Source organism: Rhinatrema bivittatum, chromosome 19 (genome assembly GCF_901001135.1).
Source record: "Rhinatrema bivittatum chromosome 19, aRhiBiv1.1, whole genome shotgun sequence".
NCBI classification, from domain to species: domain Eukaryota; kingdom Metazoa; phylum Chordata; class Amphibia; order Gymnophiona; family Rhinatrematidae; genus Rhinatrema; species Rhinatrema bivittatum.
Genome location: NC_042633.1, coordinates 21,427,337 through 21,453,550, shown reverse-complemented (window position 1 = coordinate 21,453,550; position 26,214 = coordinate 21,427,337). Strand labels below are relative to the sequence as shown.

Sequence of the window (26,214 nt, the reverse complement as noted above, 5' to 3'; positions counted from 1 at the left end):
GATTTCGGGATTCCAGGAGATTCAGACAGGGATGGAGCTCGTCTAGTCAGAGATCTAGGACTTTTTCTAGATACCAGTACTTTCATTCTATGAAAGGAGATAAAGAGGGGTCCTCAGGATCTGGATCCTCCAGAATTACACAATGAGGACTTGGGAACTCTTATCTCTGGTTCCAGAGATAGGCAGCTGTCTTTCCCAGTTTTACTAGAGATGGGCCCAAATTGGTTTGGACCTATGGTTCCTAGATACCATTCAACACGGTTATGCCCTGGAATTCTCTCATCCCATTTCCAATGCTTTTATTGTTTCTCCCTGTCTGTCTGACAGAAAGAGGGAGGCTGTAAGATCAACTCTGGAGAGACTCCTTGACTTAAAGGCGGTGATTCCGGTTTCAAGAATTCTGAAAGGCTTGGCCCACTATTCCATTTATTATGTGGTCCCAAAGCAGGAGGGGGGTCTTTCTGTCCCATTCTGGATCTGAAACGAGTCAACAAATTCTTGAAGTTATTTCAGTTCAGAATGGAGACTTTGAGGTTGATGATTATGGCAGTGCAAAAGGGAGAATTCTTAATCTCCTTGGATTTAAAGGATACTTATCTGCACATCCCAATAAGAAAGGATCATCAGCACTTCCTGCAGTATACAGTGCTGGGTCAGCATTTTCAGTTTCAGGATCTGCTCTTTGGATCTTCTCGAACATAATGATGGTTTTGGCCTCAGCATTATGAAAGGAAGAGATTTTAATCCATCCTTATCTGGACAATTAGTTGATTAGGGTGAAGTTGCCTCAAGAAAGTGTATTGGTCACCTAGATGGTGGTTCAATTTTTACAGGATTTGGGGTGGTTGGTCAATTTCCCCAAAAGCAACCTGAAATTGTCCCAGAGACTGGAATATGCCGGAGCTTGCATTGGTGGTTGGAGCCCAAGCACTTGGAACAAGGAGTGGACCTGGAGGTCCCAGCCTGGATGATAGTGATATCAGATGCCAATCTCACAGGTTGGGAGGGGAACACCGTCTGGAGTATTTGCTTAAGGACAGTGGACTCCTCAGGAGGCAAGTTGGTCTATAAACTGGTTGGAGGTCAGAGCGATCCAATTGATTTTTCTAAAATTTACTCCTTGGTTACTGAGTCAGGCAGTCAGGAAAATGTCTGACAATGCCATATCCATAGCTTACATAAATTATCAGAGAGGCACCAGCAGTCCTCAGGTGTTGTTGGAAATAAACTTACTCCTCACTTGGGTGGAAGGGAATCTGAAGGCTTTGATGGAGTCACACATAGCAAGAGTAGACCATATTCAAGCGGATTATCTGTCGCAATGAGATAATTCCAGGAGAATCGTTTCTGTCTCAAGTGGCTTTCGATCAGATTGTTGCCAGGTGGGGAATTTTGGTACTAGACCTTCTGCAGAATGGCAAAAATGCAAAGGTTCTCAGATTTTTCAGCAGGAAGAGAGACCACTGAAACGGTTTAGGTTTGGACCACAAAAGGGATCCTGTACATGTTTCCTCCTTGGCCATGGTAGACAGAGTGCTTCAAAAGACTGCAGGTAATCCGGGTCTCATGATTCTAGTAGCTCCAGATTGGCAACGTTGTCCTTAGTATGCTGATCTTATTCGTCTAAGGTCAGACAGTCCCTTTACTCCCATTACACAAGGATTTGCTGTTTCAGGGACTGGTTTTTCATGAAGATCCAGATTAATTTTGTTTTGTCTTATGGCTTGGCATTTGAGGGCTAGATTAGTTAAGAAAGGATATTCTCCAGCCGTGGTGACAACTCTCTTGAAAGCTAGAATTTTTGCCACTTTCTTGGCATATGTGCGAGTCTGGAGAGTTTTTGAGGATTGATGCTCAGAACGTCACTGTATTCCAGTGAGGGCTTTATTTCCAAATGATACTAGATTTATTACAGGAAGGTCTTTCTATGGGTTTGGTTCTTAATACTTTGAAGGTACAGGTGGCCGCTCTCACTTGTTATAGGGAATGCACCTAGGATAGAGCATTGTCTTTGCATCCGGATGTGTCCCGTTTATTGAGAGGCATTAATCATATTATACCTCTGAGGATTCCGGTTCCATCTTGGGACCTGAACTTGGTTTTGTGCCTCTCAAAGTTATTTCTCTGAAGCTTGTTACCTTGAAGACTGTCTTCTTGGTGGCTATTTGTTCCACCAGGAGGGTCATGGAATTACAAACACTTTCTTATAGAGAGCCTTTCTTGTTTATTACCAAGGATTCAGTCCAGATTCGTACAGTCCCTTTCTTTTTGCCAAAGGTGGTTTCAGGTTTCCATGTAAATCAGATGATTTCCTTACCTTCGTTTAGCAAGTAGGTGGATTCCAAGGAGTATAAACTTCTTCATGCCTTGGATATTTCATTTATTTATTTATTTATCTGTTTATTTATTTATTTACGATTTTTATATACCGATGTTCATTTCAAAAAGAGATATCACATCGGTTTACAATAAGGTACAATAGGTAATTCACTATCCTCTAAAAGGGCTTACAATCTAAAATTTTTGTACCTGAGGCTAAGAGATTACAAAAATAAAATCATCAAAATCAAAGTTCTTAACAATTAAGATATCAGATATCAGAAGACTTCTTTTAAGGTTACTAATTCGGTCAAGAAGTCAGATCATCTTTTTGTCCTCTACAAAGGAGTACAGAAAGGTGAAGCAGCCAGTAGAGTTACTGTGGCACGTTGGCTTAAGGAGGTGATTATAGCAACCTATTTAGAATCTGAGCAGTTCAGGACCCTACCTATGAGGCCAAACTTTTCTTCCATTTTCTCTGATACTGAAGTTTAAAAAAAAAAAAGGAGGAAGAATAGCAAAGAAGAACAAGGTTAAAACCTTGCATTTCTACACTACTCTCTAGGTGAGTGGTTCCTTATATATATTGTAGAACTTTCTTATCTACTTCCTAGTTCATCTGGAAATCTAAAAAAAAAAAAAATCAGAGTTTTGATTCTGTTGTATTGTTGATTATTTGAAATTGAAGTAGTCCACAGTCAGTTTGTTACAGAAATACTGGCAGGTTGGTGTCATATAAGGAGTGACATCATCAAGCCTTTTGATCTCTGTCTCCATCTGCTGGTCGGTGAGCATAACCCACTGGTATGACTGGACTCAAGGAAACAGGTAAGAAGTAATTTCACCATTCTGAATATTGACCCCCACTTAGCAGCACAAGTCACCACCAACCAATTGGGTGCCTGGAGAGAAACGTTTAGCGACCTATCAAACCACGCCTTTACCCTGTCTGCGCACACAGTGAATTGTGGGATATTTAGTCCTGGCCTTCAGGAAAGCAGATGCTGTACATGTAAGTGGAGGGTGGGGCTATCTTGTTGTAGCAGAATAATTTTTGTCACGTTTTGAGGAGTTTCTTTTTTTGCATTGCTTGTGTCAAGCAGAAAGAAGGTGGAAAAAAAAAGCTGGAGAGACACAGAGGGAGACGTAGAGAGAGAAAAAAAAGAGCATTCAGTTCTAGTTTCCAAATGCCTCTGGGATAAGTATTTCATATTTTTTATTCTTTTGTTCTATTAAAGAGCTCAGATCTGAAGACTGGGACGGAGGGGAGAAGGGAATTCATTGTTCTGTTTGACATTTCAAATGTGAAGATAAATCATCCCAAGCTACATAAGGTAATATTAGGTTCTTTATCTACTAATTTTCTTTCCCCGAGTCCTACTAGACCACTCCAGACACATAGGATTTTCTCCCCTACTAGCAGATGGAGGAAGAAAAAGAAAGCTTTGCTGGAAGCAGGTTTATAAGGGACTGTGCCACCCGCAGCTCATTAGGATTACCTTTCCAAAGTAACCCCTCCCTACAAGCAGGGAAAACCAGGAAAAAAACCCACTCGTTGAACCCTTAAAAAGGATCTAAAAACCTTAGATAATAGTAGAATATGACTGGATATATACATAGCTGAGCAGGACAATGGGTGGATTGGTCTGGTAGGATTCAAGGAAAGAAAATTAGCAGGTAAAGAACATAATTTTACCTTCCTAATCATCCTTTCCAGACCAGTCCAGATGCATGGGATGTACCCAAGCCACCTCTTAACCCTAAAAGTCCTGCTGTCAAAAAGCTCACCCCAAAGGAGGCAGCATCCCAAGCCTGCACATCCAGATGCTAATTCCTGGGAAAACAGTGGAACAAGGACCAAGTTATGATCCCACAAAGCTTTTGCGGCAGCACTTAACCGACACTGCCCACGATGTTGCCTGAGCTCTAGTGAAGTGAGCGTGAAGCCCCATTGGTACCTTCAGCCGCTTACAAATATACGTCTACGCGATGGCTTCCTTAATCCATCTAGCGATAACATCTTAGAGGCTGTCTGATCTTTCTTGTGCCAGCTGAATAGCACAAAGTTACCTTCAAGTAATGCAAGAGTATCCTGTGCACGTGCAGAACGTAGAGCTCTGCTGATCCACTCTCAGGAACAGATCTTCTAAACACTGGAAATTCCACTGACTGTTCCGTGAAAGGTTGAGATCACTTTTGGCCTGAATGAGGGTACCCTACAACCTGAGATACCTTCTGAAGTAATCCTCAAAAAAGGATCCCTGCAAGATAAGGCCTATAACCCCAGTACACATGTAGCGGAACATACTGCCACCAAAAATACTGTTTTCAAAGTCAGATCCTTCAGCAACACCTTCCTAAGGGCCTCAAATGAAGCAGTCCTATGCTTTTTCCCTTATATCTGCACTATCAGTACCCCCAGGCCTCAATCAGTACCCCCAGGCCTCAATTTGCCCGTAAAACCAAATTGAGATTCTAATTAGGATCTCCCCTACCTCACCGGATGCCACAACTGCTTAACCTCTTCCAGGAACCGCACAACACCCGGATGAGCCACCAAGGAACAACCCTGAATTTTATCCCTATAGCAAACTAATGCTACAACATGCACTTTGAGAGAATTCAAGGTCAGTCCTCTCTGCAGACCCCTTTGTAAAAAGGAGAAGGTATTGGCAATGGGCACTTGCAAAAGAAATATCCCAACTTCCTTACACCAAACCTCACACAACCTTCCAGATCCGGACATAAGTGAAGGAAGTAGAAATTTCCTCGCCAGAAGGAACGTGAAAACAACCTCCTCAGAGTAACTTTTACTCATCAATTGTCTCCTCTCAAAGGCCAGGCCACAAGACAGAAGTGAACCTGTTGCTTGCAGTCCACTGGACCCTGATGCAACCTCAAGGGTCCTTGAACCTTCAGTCTGGTCAAGCCTGCAAACCATGGTTTCCTGGGCCATTCTGGCGCCATGACGCCCCAAATCCTTTGAATCCCGCGTCTATCAACAGCCAAGGAGGAAAGACATATAGCAGCCTCCCCTGACACCAGTTCTGAGCCAGGGCATCTATACCTGCAGAACCTGGCTTCCTTCTTTAGCTGAAAAACCGCAAGCTCTAGGTATTTTGCTGCAAAGCCATCAAATCCATCTGAGGCACTCCCCTCTTGTCCCAAATCAAGGCAAATGCTACTTCTGATAATTCCCATCCTCCGAGATCCAAGATATGCCTGCTCATGAATTGTGCAACTTTCACAAACATTTTACTTGTTCTCAAAGCAAGTCTATACTCTATGCCATGAGAAATACCATCCCTTGCAGAACCAGGGCCCCAAATACTCTAAGATTTGAATGAACTGAAGCTTGCTTTGGCAAAATTGATCACCCGTCCTAGGTCCTGCAACAGCTGGATTACACCAGAGGTGATGCAATGACCTTCATCTCCTGACTTCACCTGAATCAACCAATCGCCACGTACAGATGGATCAACACCTGCTCCTTCTGCAGCACCGCTGCTACCACCACAAGCGCCTTGGAAAAGGTTCTTGGGGCTGTAGTAAGTCTGAAAGGTAGGGCCTGAAATTGAAAATGCTGCCCCAGGTCTGCAAACCTTCTTTTAAATTTCTGTCGAATGGGGATGTGAAGATATATTTCAGAGAGATCCAGGAATGTGAGAAACTCCCTTTGGTGAGCAGCTACAATCTCAATGAAGTGTTTCCATGAGAAAATAAAAGACCAAAATTAGGCGGGAATGTGTCTACTTTCTTAGTCACCACCAAATAAATGAAATAGCACTCTTGACCCCATTCCTCTCTTGGCACCTGAACCACCGCTGCCAACTGAAGAAGGTGATTCCGTTTCCTGCACGGCCTCCTCTTCTCTCACCAAATTACAGGGGAAAACTATGAGCGCATTCAATACTGGCCTTGGAAAATCCAATGTGCACCCATCTTTATGAATGACAGAACCCACTGGTCCGTTGAAATGCAGGCCAGCTCTTCTTAAAACTGGGACAACATTCCCTCTGTTCTCAGACATAAAGGACAAGCCCCCTGACTCTCATTGTGAAGACTTTCCTCCTCTCGCTCCACCACCAATGGCCTCACTATTATCCTTTCGGTAGGGGTGAAAGAACTGCTGTTTACTGCTATATTGCTTCTGTGAATAAGAAGAAGAGGAAGTTGCAGATCTGCCAGGACGGAAACATCTGACATCCCTAAACTTCAGTCTACTAGGAATTCCGAGAACCACTAGGCTTATCCTCAAGAAGCTTGAGAGACTTAGCCCTCGCATCTGCCGACCAACCGCAAACAGCCGCCTGGTCAACATAGAAACAACCATACCTCTAGCCAACATTTGAATAAGATTGTAAAGAACATTGGCTAAAAGGCCAAACCAGCTTCCAGTCTCTCTGCTTCCCTGTCCATGAGACTCTCCTCAGAGATACCCACCGGAACTTGCTGCGCCCAGAGTAACCAATCTCTTGCCATACAACAACCCGCAGAGTTAAGGCAGATACCTCAAACACCTGTGTAAGATAGGCCTCTCTCTTCCTATCCTGACCTTCAAAGGGATGGTCCCAGGAAACAACACGGAAGCCGATGCAATGTAGCGAAGTAACAACCAAAAGAAGATGATTGGTAAAAGGGATTCTTTATTAATACAATGTGTGGTAACTGGTAAAGCCCGACTCTGGCCGAGTTTCGCTCACGTGACCGAGCTGCTTAAAGGGGCTACAACAATCATAAAACATATATATTAAAACATAGAAAAACATCATGTCTTTGTAAATTTGAGAATTCATTTATTATTTCTTATGATTTGACATTTACCAGTTACCACACATTGTATTAATAAAGAATCCCTTTGAAGGATGCAACCAAAAGAAGTTGATCAGTAAAAGGTGCACATCCTTCAACCAGCATCAAAATCTTCTTAGTGACTGCAGCCACCAACGCATTCACCTTTGGAAATTTAAGCAGGTCTAGGGCTTCCTCTAGCAAAAGGAAAAATTACTTCTTACCTGATAATTTCCTTTCCTCTAAGGAAGGCAAGCCCATCCACACCTGTGGGTTATGCACTCCTACCAGCAGATGGAGGTGTCGACAACTGATTCGCTGACATCATCAACATAGCCTGCCAGTATCTCTAGAAAAGCAAACTGTGGACAACTGATTATACTTTACACATGACTCTTAACAGTCAACGACTTGTTACCTCCATCTAACTGGGAAGCACCGAGCCCAAGTAAAAGAATAATTGCCACTGATTACATAGGCTGGTTCTCACTTACCAGTCCTTCAACCGTCCCATAACAAGGAACAGCCTGCATCATCCTTGATGGGAAGGACGAACTAAAAACAAAATCACAAGTAGACAGCCCAGGGCAGGTTGTGGATTGGCCTGCCTCCCTCAGAGAAAAGGAAATTATCAGGTAAGAAATAATTTCTCCTTCCTCTTGTTAAAGCTTACTCTGTGCTTATGGCCAGGGACACAAGAACACTTAGACTCAGTAAAAAGTATAATGTATGTTTATTAGTCAATATAAGTGTTCTCGGGAGATGCCTGGTACTGGTTCGTCTTACAATCTGACCAGCATCTCCTTGTATACAGAAAGTGATCCTTGTTTTATAGGTAACATTCAAATACAGGGTAGAAGGTTCTAGACACTTGCATGACTGCCCAAAGGATCATTTACATAAGCTGTGAGGTCAACTGCATGATTAAATCATCGCTAACTATCCCTGATTGGCTTCCCAGGATGTGTAGCCCATTTCCCATGACTTTCTTTGTTCTGGTAAACTCTTACTGGTCAAGACAATCAACACGTCTGTAACTGTGTGGATTACAAACTCCTGAGAATAGTGCCTGAAGCTTCCCTGAGGTGACTCTATGAATAGACATCACCTGTCTGGTGCCAGCTTGCCTCCACAGATATCCAGGGACATTCTGTAAGTCACTCAGAGTCCATTCAGCCCAGGCAGGCCAAAGACACGCAGAGGGTTCTGGGGATTTCCTTCTCCATTTTGGTCTTCTGTGTTCAGGCATACTTCTCACTCTGCACACAGGCAGGCCAATCCACACCAAAGATACTCCCGAAATGGGTGGGAGACTGCCCATGCTCCCATGAACACCACTCTTGTGAAGGCTGCAGCCTCTTGCGCTTTAACATTCAAGCGGTTGCTGTTCAATAATTCTCGGAATAAGTCCACAATTGAGTCTCCACCACCGAGACCACCTAACTTGCCTAGGCAATGGTACCTTTGCACCTATATAGGCTGCAGTAATAACCTCTTTAACCCCATGGACCACTGCAACCCACAACGCCGGTTCTCCATGTTTACCTCCACCATGGAGAACAAGCAATCGAGCTGTCTTTTGCCCATAGCGGGCAACACTCAGGTACAGCAACAATGTCATTTCATATCTAAGGCACATAACTACTTATTCCTGCTCCATTCTGCCCCTGTCCAGCGCCAGCAGGGAAATAGACTAATTCAAGTGAAACTCCGATTCCATGTCCGGAAAACAGTCCTAATCTGCACTGCCCCTGGAGTCAGTCGCAGAAAAGGCTAACTTCAAGATAAAGCCTACAGTCTGGAAAAACACCTTGCTGGATATATAGCGACCAGGAAAATCACCTTCAAGGTAAAAACCATTCAGCTGCTGAGCCGTCCCAAAAACCTCAACACCAGGCCGAGAACCCAAGGTGGCATCGGTAGTGCCAAGATGGATGTAGATGTTGAACTCTCTTCAAAGGAAAAGAAACATCTGAAGGAGAGAATAAGGTCTACCATCAACATGACCTCCATAACATGCCAATACTGCAAACAGAAGTTGCCAGCAGTTTTAAAGCCAAACCCTTACTAATCCTTCTTACAGAAAACCCAGAATTAGCAGTATTTCCACTCTGAGAGGGTGAAAATCTCTGACCCCGCACCAGCTTTCCAACACTGTCCAAACCCTGATACAAGGGGATGCCACTCCCCTAGGGAACCAGGGGGAAAAGAGCGGGAGAAACTGTTATTGACCAGCGCATCGCCTCCTGCTCTCCCTTTTACCAGTCCACCTTGGTCAAGGGGTGCCTTCACAGCAGCTAAATCCTTGTCGGCCAAATCCCCTTGAGCCGCCAACCAAAATTGGACTGGGCGAAGAGAGAGAGACAGCTGTGTTGCCCCTAGTTGGCCAGCTGCAGCATGGATGAGCTCTCAGTCTCTCTAACCGCCAGAGCCATTATCCTTCCCAAAAGGGCTAGCTCCTGAACTGTGGCCTCCTGTATACTGCGAAAACACTGCCAACGATGCACTAAGACGTGTGTGCAGCCGTGCCTGCACACGTGTGCGTAATACCAGTCCGTGATATTGTGCGCATACCCGGGTGTGCGGATCCAGGCTACAGTCTTATGGTGCACAAGTGCGCACGCAGGAAATAAACTCCGGCCGCGGCCTTCCCACTTGTCACAGCAGGCTATCCTTTCCACATGCAGCTGACATACATAAATGGTGCCACAGGAGCCCAGAAGCACGTCTGCCAACCGAGCTAACAGCATCGTCAGTTCGCGACCCCTCTTCATCCCTCGGAGATCGATCTGAGGTACATCGGGGGGCATTAGCGTTAGTGGGCGGGGGAACAGCTTGCTAGGGAAGAGAGAACCCCCTTTCTATCTACCTGATCTCAGATCTCTGTTGAAATCATGATCAGGTCAGTGGCTACGGGTGGGAGAGGGCAGAAGCCTTCACCACTGAGCTCCTTCATTCCTTTTCTTATTTTGAGCCTAAATCTGGCAATAGTACCGAGGCTCAAACGCTCAACTCCACATTGGGTTCACTGCAGGAGTTCAAAATATGTTTCTTTTTTCTTCTACTTCTTTTTCTCCTCTTTTTTTTAATAAGCAATCTCCACTAGGGAGATGCATCTCCACCATCTGCTGGAGACGGGGAATACTGGCAGGAAGATGTCGGGGTAGGGCTATATGTTAATGACGTCAACAAATCAGTGTCTCTGTCTCCATCTGCTGGTAGGAGTGTATAACCTACTGGTGTGAATTGGCTTGCCTAAGTGCAGAGGGAGATAAAGCTTAGCCATATCTCTGCCCATTTTGAGTCCCACTTCTGGAATGTCCCATTCTTCTGAGACTCAGGCCTTTGGCATCCTATGAAAGGGAGAAGCCTTTGCAGGCTCCCTGAACTTCTCAAAAAAAATCCTCATTTGCTTGTGCTGGTTCAGTCCACTGTTCTGTAATACCCAGTTCCGCCAGAACCTGAGTAATCATAGCTGGCATTTCTTCCACTTTAAACAAACATAGCAAGATGAGGATCATCTCCCTCTGCCACAGGGAGCTCCCCTTCCTCCAAAGGGCCCTCCTCCAGAACACTGTCTATCCCCTCACCGGGCACAAAATCCCAGAGGAAACCATTCTCCGAACCCGCTGATCTGGTAACCCATGCTACTGATGCAATTAATAGCAGTGGCTATTCCCTAAGTAAACTTGATTAATAGCAGTTAATGGACTTCTCCTCCAAGAACTTATCCAAACCTTTTTTGAACCCAGCTACACTAACTGCACTAACCACATCCTCTGGCAACAAATTCCAGAGCTTTATTGTGCGTTGAGTGAAAAAGAATTTTCTCCGATTAGTCTTAAATGTGCTACTTGCTAACTTCATGGAATGCCCCCTAGTCCTTCTGTTATTCGAAAGTGTAAATAACCGAGTCACATCTACTCGTTCAAGACCTCTCATGATCTTAAAGACCTCTATCATATCCCCCTCAGCCGTCTCTTCTCCAAGCTGAACAGCCCTAAACTCTTCAGCCTTTCCTCATAGGGGAGCTCTCCCATCCCCTTTATCATTTTGGTTGCCCTTCTCTGTACCTTCTCCATCGCAACTATATCTTTTTTGAGATGCGGCGACCAGAATTGTACACAATATTCAAGGTGCGGTCTCACCATGGAGCGATATAGAGACATTTTGACATTTTCCGTTTTATTAACCATTCCCTTCCTAATAATTCCTAACATTCTGTTTGCTTTTTTGACTGCTGCAGCACACTGAGCTGACGATTTTAAAGTATTATCCACTATGATGCCTAGATCTTTTTCCTGGGTGGTAGCTCCTAATATGAAACCTAACATTGTGTAACTACAGCAAGGGTTATTTTTCCCTATATGCAACACCTTGCACTTGTCCACATTAAATTTCATCTGCCATTTGGATGCCCCATCTTCCAGTCTTGCAAGGTCCTCCTGTAATGTATCACAGTCCGCTTGTGATTTAACTACTCTGAATAATTTTGTATCATCCGCAAATTTGATAACCTTACTCGTCGTATTCCTTTCCAGATCATTTATATATATATTAAAAAGCACCAGTCCAAGTACAGATCCCTGAGGCACTCCACTGCTTACCCTTTTCCACTGAGAAAACTGACCATTTAATCCTACTCTCTGTTTCCTGTCTTTTAACCAGTTTGTAATCCATGAAAGGACATCGCCTCCTATCTCATGACTTTTTAGTTTTCGTAGAAGCCTCTCATGAGGGACTTTGTCAAACGCCTTCTGAAAATCCAAATACACTACATCTACCGGTTCACCTATATCCACATGTTTATTAACCCCTTCAAAAAAATGAAGCAGATTTGTTAGGCAAGTCTTCCCTTGGGTAAATCCATATTGACTGTGTTCCATTAAACCATGTCTTTCTATATGCTCTACGATTTTGATCTTGAGAATAGTTTCCACTATTTTTCCCAGCACTGAAGTCAGGCTCACTGGTCTATAGTTACCCGGATCGCCCCTGGAGCCTTTTTTAAATATTGGGGTTACATTGGCTACCCTCCAGTCTTCAGGTACAATGGATGATTTTAATGTTAGGTTACAAATTTTAACTAATAGATCAGAAATTTCATTTTTTAGTTCCTTCAGTACCCTAGGATGCATACCATCCAGTCCAGGTGATTTGCTACTCTTTAGTTTGCCAATCTGGCCTACTACATCTTCCAGGTTCACAGTGATTTCGTTCAGTTCGTCTGACTCATCACCCCTGAAAACCATCTCCGGATCTGGTATCTCCCCAACATCCTCATTAGTAAACACGGAAGTAAAGAATTCGTTTAGTCTTTCTGCAATAGCCTTATCTTCCCTAAGAGCTCCTTTAACCCCTCGGTCATCTAATGGTCCAACCGACTCCCTCACAGGTTTCTTGCTTCGGATATATTTTAAAAAGTTTTTATTATGAGTTTTTGCCTCTATGGCCCAAGAAGTTGCTTGCACTCTGTGTCCGCAACTCAGCCTCCTTTAACCACGAGCAGTTGTAAACTTAGACGCTTTAGTCCCTTTCTTTGCACCCCTGAACAAGACAAACGGATGATCTGACCACCAGAAACTGTTAATGACCTTAAAATAATGCAGTAGAGTCTGATACACGTCCAATAAGTGAAGCTCCCTCACATGTTCTCTCATCCCAGACAAATTTGAAAAAGCCAGAAGCTCTACTGACTGACTGAGGTGGAAGAAACAACTTTCAGCAAAAAAGAGGGTACCATACGCAAAGACATGCCATCCGCAGAGATCCTTAGAAATTGTTCTCTACAGGATAAAGCCTGAAGCTCTGAAATCCTTCTGGCTGAACAAATCGCCACCAGAAAAAATGCTTTCAGAGTGAGGTCCTTCAATGAATCCTTCCTCAAAGGCTCAAGCAGGTGACCACAAAGACCTCATAATAACAAATTAAAGTTCCAAGACGGACATATGCCTTGGAGGGGAGGTCGCAAATGCTTGGCCCCCTTGAGAAAACGCACAATATCCGGATGAGAGGCCAATGGCTTTCCCAGCAACTTCCCTCGAAGTCCTGGGTCATGTTGGATGACTCTTTGCTAGGTTTACAACCCAGGCCAGAGACTGCAACATCTCTAGGACCCTCTGAACCGACTGACAACATTCTCTCTCCTACTTTCCCCGGATAAGCCAATCGTCCAGATAAAGGTGAACCAGAACCCTTTCTTTCCGCAGCGCAGCCGCCACTACGATGATCACTTTTGTGAAAGTCCGCGGAACTGTCACCAACCCGAAAGGAACAGCCCGAAACTGGAATTGCTGCCCCAGCACCATGAAGTGAAGAAACTTCTGATGGTCCACGCGTATGGGAATGTGCAAATAGGTCTCTGTCAAATCCAACGAGGTCAGAAACTCCCCTTGCTGGACTGCCGCTATCACCATTCGCAACTTCTCCATCCAGAAGAGTGGAAGTCGCAGAGCCGCATTGACCTTCTGAAGATCCAAGATGGGCCGAAAGGTATCCTCCATTTTGGGAACCACAAAATAGATCGAGTACTTCCCTCGATCCCGCTCTCTCACCAGAACTGGGATAACTGCGCCCAGCTCTTGAAGATGCTATAACGTATCCCAAACTGCCTTTTGTTTGCTGTGGGACATGCAGCGAGACACCATGAAGGCCTCTCCGATGAGGCGCAAAAATTCTAACACATAGGCTTCTCTTATCACCCCCAGTACCCATTGGTCCGAGGAGATTCTGGTTCACTCCTTGTAAAAACATGTCAGACTTCCACTGACAGCTTCAGCGCTGGAGTGGACCACCCTAGTTTCATTGAGGACACAGCGCTCACAGCGCCCTGACCGGCGCCATCCCTGGGGGGTCTGTGGGAACCTTGAAAGGACTGCTACCTTCCTGATCCCTGCTTCTGTAGTGTCGTCGCTGAACCCTTGCTGGGGTGAAATCTTTTCGTATGCCGAAACCGGGCGCGAGCAGGGAAAATCTTCCTCACTGTCTTATCTTCTGGTAACTTGTTCCCCATTTGATTCCCCCAAATGCTTCAGCAATTGTTCCAGATCCTCCCCAAATAGGAGTTTTCCCTTAAAGTGAAGATTGCACAGCTGCAACATAGACCACATATCGCCGACCAGTTCCGTAGCCACAGCAGCTGGCATGCTGATGCTTCCAAGACCATACTTGTGGCCAAGGTTTGGACCAAATTATACAGGGCGTCCGCCACATATGCCATCCTGGCTTCTAGCTGGGCTGCCTACGCTCCCTTGGCAGTCACAGCAGACTCCTGCTCCTGAGCCTTCTGGACCCAGAGTAAACAGGCCTTCCGCATAAGGCTAACACAGATCACTGCTCGCAGTCTTAACGCCGAAACTTCAAACAACCTCTTCAACTGGATTTCCAACTTTAGGTCCTGAGCATCCTTAAGCGCAGCAGACCCCGCCACCGGTATGGTTGTCTTCTTGGTGTCCGCTGAGTCCGCAGCGTCATCTTCAGACAATTTTGCCATTGCCCTGGAGACCTTAAGACCTACTGGAGCATTCCACTCCCAGTCGACCAGCTTAATCTTCTTAAGTAAAGGAAGGCCTTAGGCGGACCTCGCAGCCCATCCAGCACCGGGTCTACTCTTTCATTATCAGACTCTTGCTAGAGCACCTTAATACCCAGCTCTTTCAAAACATGGGGAATAAGGGGTCTCAATTCTTCTTTGCAGAACAGACAGACAACCCGTGGGTCATCTCCCTCCGTCACTGGAACCTCCTCCAGATTAGACAAATTCTTAACGCCATCACGGTCTAACCTGGCAATGTCACGCACCAGATTATCCCCAGGGTGATCCTTAAGATTATTCCCTGGATCCCCTGGTCCATCCTGGAAATCATCAGATCCGTCCAACTCCACATCTCCCGCAGAATGGGCAAGGCCCAAACGGTGGAGAAGATCCCCCAAAACCCTGGGCGGGAATCCTTTAGACCATTTTGTACCCCGCTGAGAACTTTTAGGGAGCTGCTTACTCCCTGCTGCTCTCCTGGCCAGATAGGCCTTGTACAGCAGTAAAACGAAATCCATGGAAAAATCTTCCACTTCACTGCCCCTGTCATTTGGCTCTGGCTTCTCAGTTAGCCCACCACCTCCCTTCTCCTTCCCAGGTTGAACCGCAAGAGGAGGGGAGTCACTGGGCCCCAAGGAGCTGCCTACTTCCTTATATGCGAGTGGATCTCCTGTTGTTTGTCGCCCCTTGAAGAGTCCTTCCTCCCCCATAGCACAGTCGCTGCAGAGCGCGGCAGAATTCAGGCATGCACAGCTTGAGCCACAGGCTCGGCAAAATTTCCCACTGTCCCTGGCCAACACCATCTTGGAGCACACGCAACACAAATGCATGGTCGGCCTGCCACAGCGAGAGTCAACCCTGCCTGTGACGCGATTACCTACCAGCAAGACTGCCCCAAACCTCAGTCGCCGGAAGCACTCTCTGCCTCTTCTTCCCCACACAGCCTGCTGTGAAAATGCTCCAGCCGAGGGCCACTTCAGTGGCTGAGGTGTCCCTTTTTTTTTTTTTTTTAAAGGAACAGCCCAGCACACAACAATTCAGAGAAAGAAAGATATACTTCCCTGACTCTGGCTATAGACCCAGTGAAGAAGACCTCAGGTGGACAGAGGGAACCAGGACCCTTGGCTTTCTGACCCTTGGAAGCTGCGGGCTAGAGCCAAACAGGGACTGCCACCTCCTGCTCGCCTGGCTCAACTTAAGGGATGGCCCACGAAGATACCTAATACCTTCCTCTGGGAGCGTCTGTTCTAACCTTCTTGTGTTCCAATTTTTTTTTTTGTCAGACTGCAGGTTTACACATCTACCATCTGCTAGAGACAGAGAAATACTGAGGGGCTGCAGGTGGCACTCTCTGTTAAGTAGCAGTGCCTGAAAAGTGTTTAGTTCTCTGCCTCCATTTGCTGGTAGGGATGCAAAACCCATTGGTCTGGACTGATCTGAGGTATGACCAGGAACCCTTATAAGGCTGCTTCCAGTAAAACGTTTTGCTGGTGGGAGAGGAAAAACCCATGCATCTGGACTAATCTGGTGTGGTCAGGACGATTAAGAAAGGTATGTGTGCCTGCATCCAGTGCTGTCATGCCAGGGGCTAAGGCAGTTTTCCTCAATTATTGATGATGAGGGAAAAGGATGAAGAATCCTAATAGCAGCTCAGAAGGCAAGTAATTTTCCTTCAAAGAGCAACCAAGTCAGTCCCTTTCCTCTCCACCCCAACCAGACTTGCCTCCCATTTCTCCCTATCTCTTTTCTCTTTCTCCCTGACTCTTTATTTTCTCTTTTGCCCTCCCCCTTCTTTTTCTCTTTCCCCATGTGTTTGCTTTCTCCATTTCTTTCTTTTTCATTTTATTTTCTCATTCTCTTCTTTCTCCCTACTTCTTTTTTCATGTTGCATACAGGAAAATTGGTCCTTACCTACTTATTTTCGTTCCTGTAGTACCACGGATCAGTCCAGACTGCTGGGTTTTGCCTCCCTTCCAGCCGATGGAGACAGAGAAAAACTTCGAGAGCGCCCTCTCTTAACCTGGTGTGCCACCTGCTGCTCCTCAGTATTTACTCATACCCAAGCAGAACAATAGTATTCAAATAACCCTGTAATTCAATTAACTGACAAAAATAAACCACTTTTGTTTTTAACTCAGAAACTTTATCAACAGACAAGAGAAGAAAAGGATACTTCCCTGAATTGCTGGCAAAAGCTGAAGGAGGCTGGAGCTGAGGAGAAGGGAGCTGGACCACCAAGCTGTCACCCCGCCAGCCAAGAGCAAATTTAGGGTTCCCAACTCCTGCTTGTCCAATGCCTACAACCGGGGGGGGGGGGACGGTCCCACCAGGACCTCACAACTCCCTGGGAGGCCAAAGCTGAATTCTTTCTTATTCCTCTTTTTTTTTTTTTTAAATCTAGCTTGGATCAGAACCGTAGGTTTTGCACCACCTCCATCTGCACACTAGGTTAAGTTAGGGTGCTCTTGAAGTTTTTCTCTGTCTCCATCTGCTGGAAGGGAGGCAAAACCCAGCTGTCTGGACTGATCTGGGTACATACAGGGAACTTCTATTTTTTTCTCCATCTCTTTTCCTTTTTCTCTTCTTATTCCTTTCTTTGCTGTCTTTCTTCCCTTCATTTTCTTTCTCCCTTTCTCTATTCTGTCTCTTCACTTTTTATCTTTTTTGTTTTGCTTTTTTATCTTTTCTCGTTTCTTTGTGCTGTTCTCTTTCTCTTCCTTTGTTCTCACTTTTTTCTGTCTTCCTATTTGACTTTATTCTCTCTCTTCATATTTTGTTTCTCCATCTTTATCGCTCTGTTTACATTTTTTTTTCTTTTTTGTTCTCTCCCCTTATAGCTTTTATCAAGGCTTTTTTTCACCCTTTCAGCCGGTTTCTTTTTATTTCTATGTATCTCCCTTTCATTTTCTCCCTCCCCTCCTGTTTTCCATAGCCTTGCATGGCACACTGATGTGATTTAACAAAATTACAACATCTCCCAGTCTCAAGAGGAGTGGCTGGAGGATATCAAGCATGCTCAGAGTGCTCCAATCTCTTCTGTCAGTGTCAGATACTCCTACTGGGTGGCAAAAATCTTTTTTTTTTTTTTTTCACAAAAATGCAAAGAGAAATATTTTGGTTACCCAGCAAGGGATGGAGAAGAAGGAGAAGGTAAGACTGATTCGTGCAGCACTGCTCCCAAGGATGTAATGATGGCTGTCAGACAGAACCCATTGATGAGCCAGGAAGCAGAATCCGATAAACCACAGCAAGGAGCACAGGACTGTAAGAGTAGACAAAAACAATTCCATAGCGGGGTAATGCATTAGAAGTCAATGTGAGCCCCTCCCCCCCCCCCAAAAATAAGCCCTTGTAGTTATAGCTCCTCCCTGATCCTCACTTTACCTTAAACCTGATCCAAATATGCAGAAATCTACTAGGGTCAATTTAATTTTCCAGTTTTTCTGTGAGCTGGTTTTTGGTTTTAATTTTCTAAGATATGACTCGGCAAATGGCCAAGTCCTATCCATGGTGACCAGTCCATGGGCTGTGAGCCATGTCTGAGGTGGCATGCAGGTCAACTCTGGGGGGGCTTCTTGCCATGGTGGTGACAGCAGCAGTCTCCGCTCCTTACCTCCCCATGGACCTTGAATGGACCACCTCCACTGTGACCCGGAAAGAAGGGGAGGAAAGATATCGTGAATGGCATCCTTTTAATCCAAACAAATTTTATGAAGCTTTAAAACTTCCTGTGCCCTCAAGAGTCCACTGAAGGGCCACATTAAGGCACCCTTGGAGGCCACAAATCATGTACGTTACTGCTCTGCAAGTGGTCTGCAGGTAGTGCTAACCAACTCTTTTCTTGTGCTTGCTAGCCTGGCAAATATGAAGTATTCAAGAAAGCCTGAGACAAGCCCAGAGAAAGGAAAATTGGTTCTTACCTGCTAATTTTCATTCCTGGAATACCGCAGATGAGTCCAGATAAGTGGGGTTTGCATCCCCACCAGCAGATGGAGGCAGAGAAAAAAACCTTTTCAGGCACTGCTACTGAACAAAGAGTGCAACCTGCAGTCCCATCTTGACTTGTACTGAAGTCAAGATGTTCAATCCAACAAACCCAAATAACTCTGGCCAAGGAGGTTGGAGCCCCTTAAAACTAGGACCCCCTTAGCAACCCTAAGGCATAACCTATGTACAATCTTTGAAGTCAATCTTAGTAAATCTGCATATGATTACAAACTGCTTTAACAATATCCAGAAGCAAGGAAGTCTTTCGAAAAATCAAAAAAGGATGGGTCTCTGGACTGATCTGGGGTATTCCAGGAATGAAAATTAGCAGGTAAGAACTAATTTTCCTTTTGTGTTCATACCCCAGATCAGTCCAGACAAGTAAAAGTGTGAAGTGAAGACCATGTTGCCACTCAACAAATTTCCTGCGGAGAAATCAGTTGACACTTCCCCCAGGAGGTTGCCTGCACCCTAGTAGAATGTGCCCGCAACCCCTCCGGAACCGATCAATCCTTACAGATATAGGCTGAAATTATCGCCTCCTTCAACCATCTCACAATCGTGCTCTTGGAAGCTTTAGTTCCCTTCTTTGCTCCACTGAACAGGACAAAAAGATGATCTGATCTCTGAAAGGCATTTGTCACCTTAAGATATCGCAAGAGAATTTGCTGCACATCCAATGAGTGAAGCTCCTTCACAAGTGGAGTATCAGGCGACAAGTGTGGGAAGGCTGGCAGCTCCACTGTCTGACTGAGATGAAATGAGGAAACAACTTGAGCAAAAAGGAAGGAGCCGTACGTAACAATACACCACCAGCCTCCGAAAAGTGTAGGAAAGGGTCTCTACACAATAACGCTTGAAGCTCTGAAATCCTCCTAGCTGAGAAAATGGCAACTGAGAAAACGGAATTCAAGGTGAAATCCTTCAAAGAAGCCCTTCTAAACCGTTCAAAGGGAGGACCACAAAGAACTCCAAGGACCAGATTAAGGTTCCAGGTCAAACACATCCTCCAGATTGGTGGACGCAGAATCTTCGCCCCCCTTCAGAAACATAGAAATGACAGCAGAAAAGGGCCAAATGGTCCATCCAGTCTGCCCAGTAAGCTTATGGTAATATCTGCTGCGCCTTGCAGGTTACCCCATGCTTATCAGTTTCCCACACCATAAAAGTCATGGCCCTCGTTGGTTGCTGTTTGAATACAATTTCCCTTTTCTCCCTGCCGTTGAAGCAGAGAGCAATGATGGAGTTGCATCAAAAGTATCAAGCTTATTGGTTAAGGGTAGTAACAGCCGCATCAGCAAGTTACCCCCATGCTTATTTCTTTTCTCAGACCTTAAAATTTAATGTCCTTGCTGGTTGCTGTCTGAATCTAATTCCCCTTTTCCTCTTTTCTCCCTGACGTTAAAGCAGAGAGCAATAATGGAGTTGCTTCAACAGTATGAAGGTTTATTGGTTAAGGGTAGTAACCGCCACACCAGCAAGGTACCCCCATGCTCTCTTTTCTTCATTTCCATCTTCTGGTCTTTAGGGATCCAGTGTTTATCCCATGTCCCTTTGAAATCTTTCACCATTTTTGTCTTCACCACCTTCTCCGGAAACGCATTCTAGAGTTCCACCACCCTCTCCGTGAAGAAATATTTCCTGAAGTTGGTTCTGAGTTGTCCTCCCTGGAGTTTCATTACGTGACCTCTAATTCTTCTGATTTCTTTCCAACCGAGAAGATTTGTCAATTGTGCATCATTAAAACCTTTCAGGTATTTGAAGGTCTGTATCATATCCCCTGTGTATCCCCTGCACCTCCTCTCCTCCAGGGTATACATATTTAGGTCCTTCAACTTCTCCTCATAAGTCATTTTGTGGAGACCCCCATCCACCCTTCCCTGGACTGCCTCCATCCTGTCTCTGTCCTTTTTGAGATATGGTCTCCAGAAAAGAACACAATACTCCAGGTGAGGCCTCACCAAGGACCTGTACAAGGGGATTATCACCTCCTTTTTCTTACTAGTTATTCCTCTCTCTATGCAGCCCAGCATTCTTTTGGCTTTAGCAATTGCCTTGTCACATTGTATCGCAGTCTTCAGATCACTAGACACTATCACCCCAAGGTCCCTCTCTTGCTCTGTGCACAACTGCCCTTCACCCACCATCACATACAGCACTTTTGGATAACCACACCCCAGATGTAGGACTCTGCACTTCTTGGCATTGAATCCCAGCTGCCATATCTTTGACCACTGTTCAAGCTTCCTTAAATCACATCTCATTCTCTCTACTCCTTCAGACGTGTCCACTCTGTTGCAGCTCTTAGTATCATCCGCAAATAGACAAACTTTACCTTCTATCCCTTCTGCAATATCGCTCACAAAGATATTGAACAGAACCAGTCCCAGAACCGATCCTTGTGGCACTCCGCTTAACACCATTCTCTCTTCATAACATGCTGTCTTCTATCCGTCAACCAGTTTGTAATCCATGCCACCATCTTGGCGCTCACTCCCAAGCTTCTCATTTTATTCACAAGCCTCCTATGTGGGACCGTATCAAATGCTTTTCTGAAATCCAAGTAGATCACATCAAGTGCTCTTCCTCGATCCAATTTCTTTAGTCACCCAATCAAAAAAATCAATCAGATTTGTCTGACAGGACCTTTCTCTGGTGAATCCATGCTGCCTCAGGTCGAGCAACCCAGTGGATTGTAGATAGTTCACTGACCTTTCCTTCAGCAGATTCTCCATTAATTTTCCCACCACCGAGGTGAGGCTAAACAGCCTGTAGTTTCTCCTTTCTGCTCCCAAGCCTGTGAAACGGGACCACCACCACTCTTCTCAAATCCTGTGACACCACTCCCATTTCCAGGGATATATTGAACAGGTGCTTCAGTAGACCCGCCAGCACATCTCTCATCTCATCTCCTTCAGTATCATGGGACGTACCTCATCCGGCCCCATAGCCTTGTCCACTTTCAGTTTTCCTAACTCTTCCCATACATTCTCTTCTGTAAACAGAGATTCGTCTACTCCACCCCATCTACAGTCTTGTCAACCAATGATGGTCCTTCTCCAGGGTCTTCTTTAGTGAACACCGAACTGAAGTATTTGTTTTTTTGGGGTTTTTTTCTTAAGTATTTTTTTAATATTTCAGCCATTTCTTCGTCACTCTCATCCCATTGATATTTTTCACCTTTCAATTTCACTATACCACTTCGGACCTTTCTCCTTTCTCTGATATATCTGAAAAATGTTTTGTCACCTCGCTTTATCTCTTTGGCAATTCTTTTTTCCGCCTGACTTTTTGCTTTCTTTAAGCCGCAGACGGCTTAAAGCTGAGACCTCAGTCTTTTCAACAGAATTTCCAGCTTCTGATCCTGCATATCCTTCAGAGCGTCCAAACCTGCCACTAGGCTGGTCGTCTTCTTGGTCACTGCTGACCTGCCACATCTACCTTAGGAAGCTTCCAAAACTCCAAGGTCTGTTCTGGCAAGGTATATAACTTAGCCAAAGCCCTGGCTACCTTAAGACCTGCCTCGGGAGATTCCCACTCCTGATCAACCAACTTCTTCACCTTCTTTGCTAAAGGAAAAGCCTTAGGTAGTCCCCTTAGTCCATCGAAGACGGGGTTTACTCCCTCATTGTCAGAATCTTCCTGCGTGTCCTTAATCCCAACTCTTCCAACACCTGGGGAATTAGTGGCCGCAGTTCCTCCTTATAGAACAATCTCAACACCCTAGGATCGGGCTTGATGCATGGTATCAGCTAATGCGCTCACAGGGTCCTTTTCCGGATCACCTCCCGGACCCCCCTGCAGGTCTTATGCAGCTTCTGTTTCATCCAACGTGCCCTCTTCATCACCCGAGGGATGACCCAGACTGAGAAGCCGAAGAATTCCCCCTGACCCTGACTGCTTAGCCGCTTTAGGCCTCTTAGTCGAATGGGTCTTCTGAGGGCAGAGAGCTTATTTCCTGCCTTTTTCTTAGCCAAATAGGCTTGATGGAGGAGAAGGACAAAATCAGCAGGGAAATCCTCCTGCTGATCCTGGTCCACTTCATCCTGCTCTCCCTCCCTTTCCCTGTCCTCAACAGGGTGCTGATCAATTGGAAAGAGCGGGGGAGGGGAATCCTGAGGCTCCCTTGCAGAGACCTGACTTCTGACACATGGAGCCAAGATGGCTGCTGCCTCCTTCGATTCCCCCTGGGGTCTCCTGCATCAGGCCGGATGACCGGGTGGAACAACTGCCAATTGTGATTCCTGGGGAGGTCCCCACCCCTTCAGAGACACAATCGGGGCAAAACGAAGCTGCATCGAGGCGCGATCACCTCAGGCCGCAGCTCCAACAAAGTTTCCTGCGCTGAGTGGGAGGCGCCATGAAGCTGCGGCCATCGGTAAAAATAGCATCCTGCCTGAGGAATCCCTTGTTGGCTTGGCAAAGAGTGGAGGAGTAGCCTAGTGGTTAGAGCAGTGGACTATGAACCAGGAGACCAGCGTTCAAGTCCTGCTGTTGCTCTTTGTGACTTTGGGCAAGTCACTTTACCCTCCATTGCTTCAGGTATGAGCTTAGATTGTGAGCCCTCTGGGGATAGGGAAATACCTACAGTACCTGAATGTAAACAGATGTGATATGTCGGTAAATAAAGAGTTCTGACACCTGGCACAGCAGCTGACTTGCTCCTGTCCCCACTCATCCCACCCAACCCTGCTCCTCCCAGCACACAATCTGTTTAGCCTGCAGCTTTCCTCTATTACTTTTTTTTTTTTTTAAAGGGATAGCGCACACCCAAGGGAAGGCAGAAAACAAAAGGAAACTGAATACTTCCCTGCTTCTGGACACTGGCGGATGAGGGTGAAGGGAACCCATAGGGAGCAAGGAAACCAGAACCCCTGGCTTTCCCTCCCTCTGGAAGACAAGGGCTGAGCTAGATCAGGGATAACCAATCCCCTGCTCACCCTGCTGTACCCGAGGGATGACCCACGAAGGAACCTAACACCTCGAGGAGCCACATTCTTCTTAGAAATTTTCTGTCTTCGAATTTTAAATCTTTTTTATTTATTTCTTTTAAGTTCAAAACTCCAGACTGCAGATTTGCACCTCTACCATCTGCCAGAGACAGAGAAATACTGAGGGACTGCAAGTGGCATTCTCTGTTATGTAGCAGTGCCTGAAAGGTTTTTATTCTCTGCCTCCATCTGCTGGTAGGGATGCAAAACCCACTTATCTGGACTGATCTGGGGTATGAACAGGAATCTTTATTGGCATGGAAATTCAGTCCAGGCCTTTGCAAATCATAAGGAAAACAAGCAAAGACTGGATAAGCTTGGCTATCTTACCCTACCATCAATTATGACTGTTATTATTTTTACAACTTTTGCACTGGGGAGGAAGTCTAAAAATCTGCCCCAGCAGGAATGGACATGAGAGAGCACTGATGCAAAACCTGTTCCAACTTGAGTCTGTGCTTACGGGAGACAACCAGGTCCGTGATGACGATGGCTTTGTAGACTCTGGCCTTGGTGATGTGGGTCTCAGCCACGTCGAATCCCAGGAAGATTGCACAGATCAGGAAACTCAGCAGCCCCAAGCCGATGCCGAAGCCGCAGGCCAGTGGGTTGTTGTTCAGCACGCAGCGCAGGGTGGGTGACCAGGGAGTGTTCTGATAGCCCTCTGACACTAGGGTGCCAGAGACCACCAGGGCAAAGATCTGAGCAGGGACAGAACCACCATGAAAAAAAAGAAAACAGGCATTAAACTTGAGGGCCTGTGTGCTATACAAACACAATTAGAGATTCTTGGGAACATTAACAAGCATCAGGATGCTTATCCCAATATTAGGGCTAAATTCCACTGTAGGTTTTGAAGTCTGCTCCCTGTTGAAAATCTCTCTGTAAAAACAACCCAATTAATTTCAGGAAAGACACTGCCCTTTGGACAGAAGCAATATACAAACGTGCAATTTTTAGCATGTTTCAAAAATGTGAAAAATGCTATTAATTTTAACATGGCCATCTGCCACAGCTGTTCTCCAGCCCACGGTGCCGGACAGCAGTGAAGCACACTTTAGGTAGACCCCTACATGTATTGGTCATTCTTTGGGTTTTTGGCCTCATGACTTTTGTTTCTCCCCCTCGCCCCACATCCCCAGTCTTCCAGTCAAGCCACTGCAGGAGCACACCCTTAAAACAGCCAAGAGGTACCACAATAATTCTGATAATAGAAACACATGATGACCAAAATATAAAGCTGTCACTGTGCCCTGGACCTTCCGCCTTCTTTCTGAACAGGAAAGGAATGGGGAGAGAGTAGTGGGGGGTGCTCTGTAGCTCAGTGTGACATAGAACCTGGCGGATGCAGAAAGCCAGGGTCCTGGGCCTTGCATGCTCCTCACCCAAGCCACTGTCCTTGTGAGGGTGAGTGGTTTCGTCATAAAGAGAAAGACTTTGTTCATCAACAGCCATTGCAAAGGAGAAAAGAAAGCCATCGCTTGTTACCCTTGCCTGTTGTCTTCACGCCACAATCTGTCCAAACAGAGAGAAACAATTTAATGTAAAATTGAATAAAAATCACTAATATATTTTGCCACTTCAGCCCAGGCTATGTTTCAGTACAGTGGTGGCTCTGGAGGACTGTGCTCCCATATTCCTTCTGGGACCTACTGTACTTGAATGTAAAGGAAAATTGGTTCTTACCTGCTAATTTTCGTTCCTGTAGTACCACGGATCAGTCCAGACAGCTGGGTTTTGCCTCCCCTCCAGCAGATGGAGACAGAGAAGTTTTTGACTGACACTGCCTTTAAGTTGAGGTGCCATCTGCAGTCCGTCAGTATTGCACTGTACAGGACTGCAATACTGACGGACTGTGCTCCCCTGCTGATTGATACAAGCCACTGCTGTGGCATTGTCCGATAGGATCCTCACTGGCCTTCCCTCCACCAGCGGGAGGAGAGCCTGGAGATCCAGTCACACAGCCCTGGTCTCCAACCGGTTGATGAACCACAAGGGCTCCGTCGGTGACCAAAGGCCTTGGGCGGAACTGCCCTGACAAACAGCCCCCCAACCGGAGAGGCTGGCATCCGTGGTTACTACTGTCCAAGAGGGGACCTCCAGGTCCACCCCGCGTCGAAGCTTGTCCGGGGCGAGCCACCAGGACCGTGCAGACTCTGTGAGTGGAAGCGGTAGCTGAAACTGCTCGGAGAGCGAATCCCAGCGGGATAGGAAGGCTGATTGCAGAAGTCTCATATGTGCAAAGGCCCATTGGACCAACTCCAAGGTGGAAGCCATGGAACCCAGAACTTGCAGGTAATCCCAGGCCCTGGCCATGCGCATGGCCAGCAGCGAGCGAACTTGAGCTTGCAACTTGTGGATACGCTCCTCGGTTAGGAACACCTTGCCTATGCCCGTGTCGAATAGGGCTCCCAAGAACTCCAGGGTTTGGGAGGGAACCAGATGACTCTTGGCCAAATTGACTATGCAACCCAGGGACTGCAATAGGAACAGGACCTGATCCACCGCTTCGCGACAGAGAGATTCTGACTTCGCTTGAATCAGCCAGTCATCCAAGTAAGGGTGCACCAGGACCCCTTCCTTCCGAAGGGC

The 26,214-nt window shown here is 46.0% G+C and overlaps 1 protein-coding gene across 2 annotated transcripts in view; it reads right to left on the bottom strand.

Moving 5' to 3' along the window:
• The window catches only part of SYNGR4 (synaptogyrin 4), a 48,614-nt gene that overhangs the window by 17,078 nt on the left and 5,322 nt on the right, over nt 1-26,214 (bottom strand). For both annotated transcript variants that reach the window (XM_029584761.1, XM_029584762.1), the window contains exons 2-4: nt 25,008-25,137; nt 24,086-24,323; nt 17,767-17,906 (exon numbers count right to left, since the gene is read on the bottom strand). In XM_029584761.1, the coding sequence (XP_029440621.1) occupies nt 17,767-17,906; nt 24,086-24,323; nt 25,008-25,100 (471 nt within the window). In that variant the 5' untranslated portion in view covers nt 25,101-25,137. The remainder of the gene's footprint in view (nt 1-17,766; nt 17,907-24,085; nt 24,324-25,007; nt 25,138-26,214) is intronic.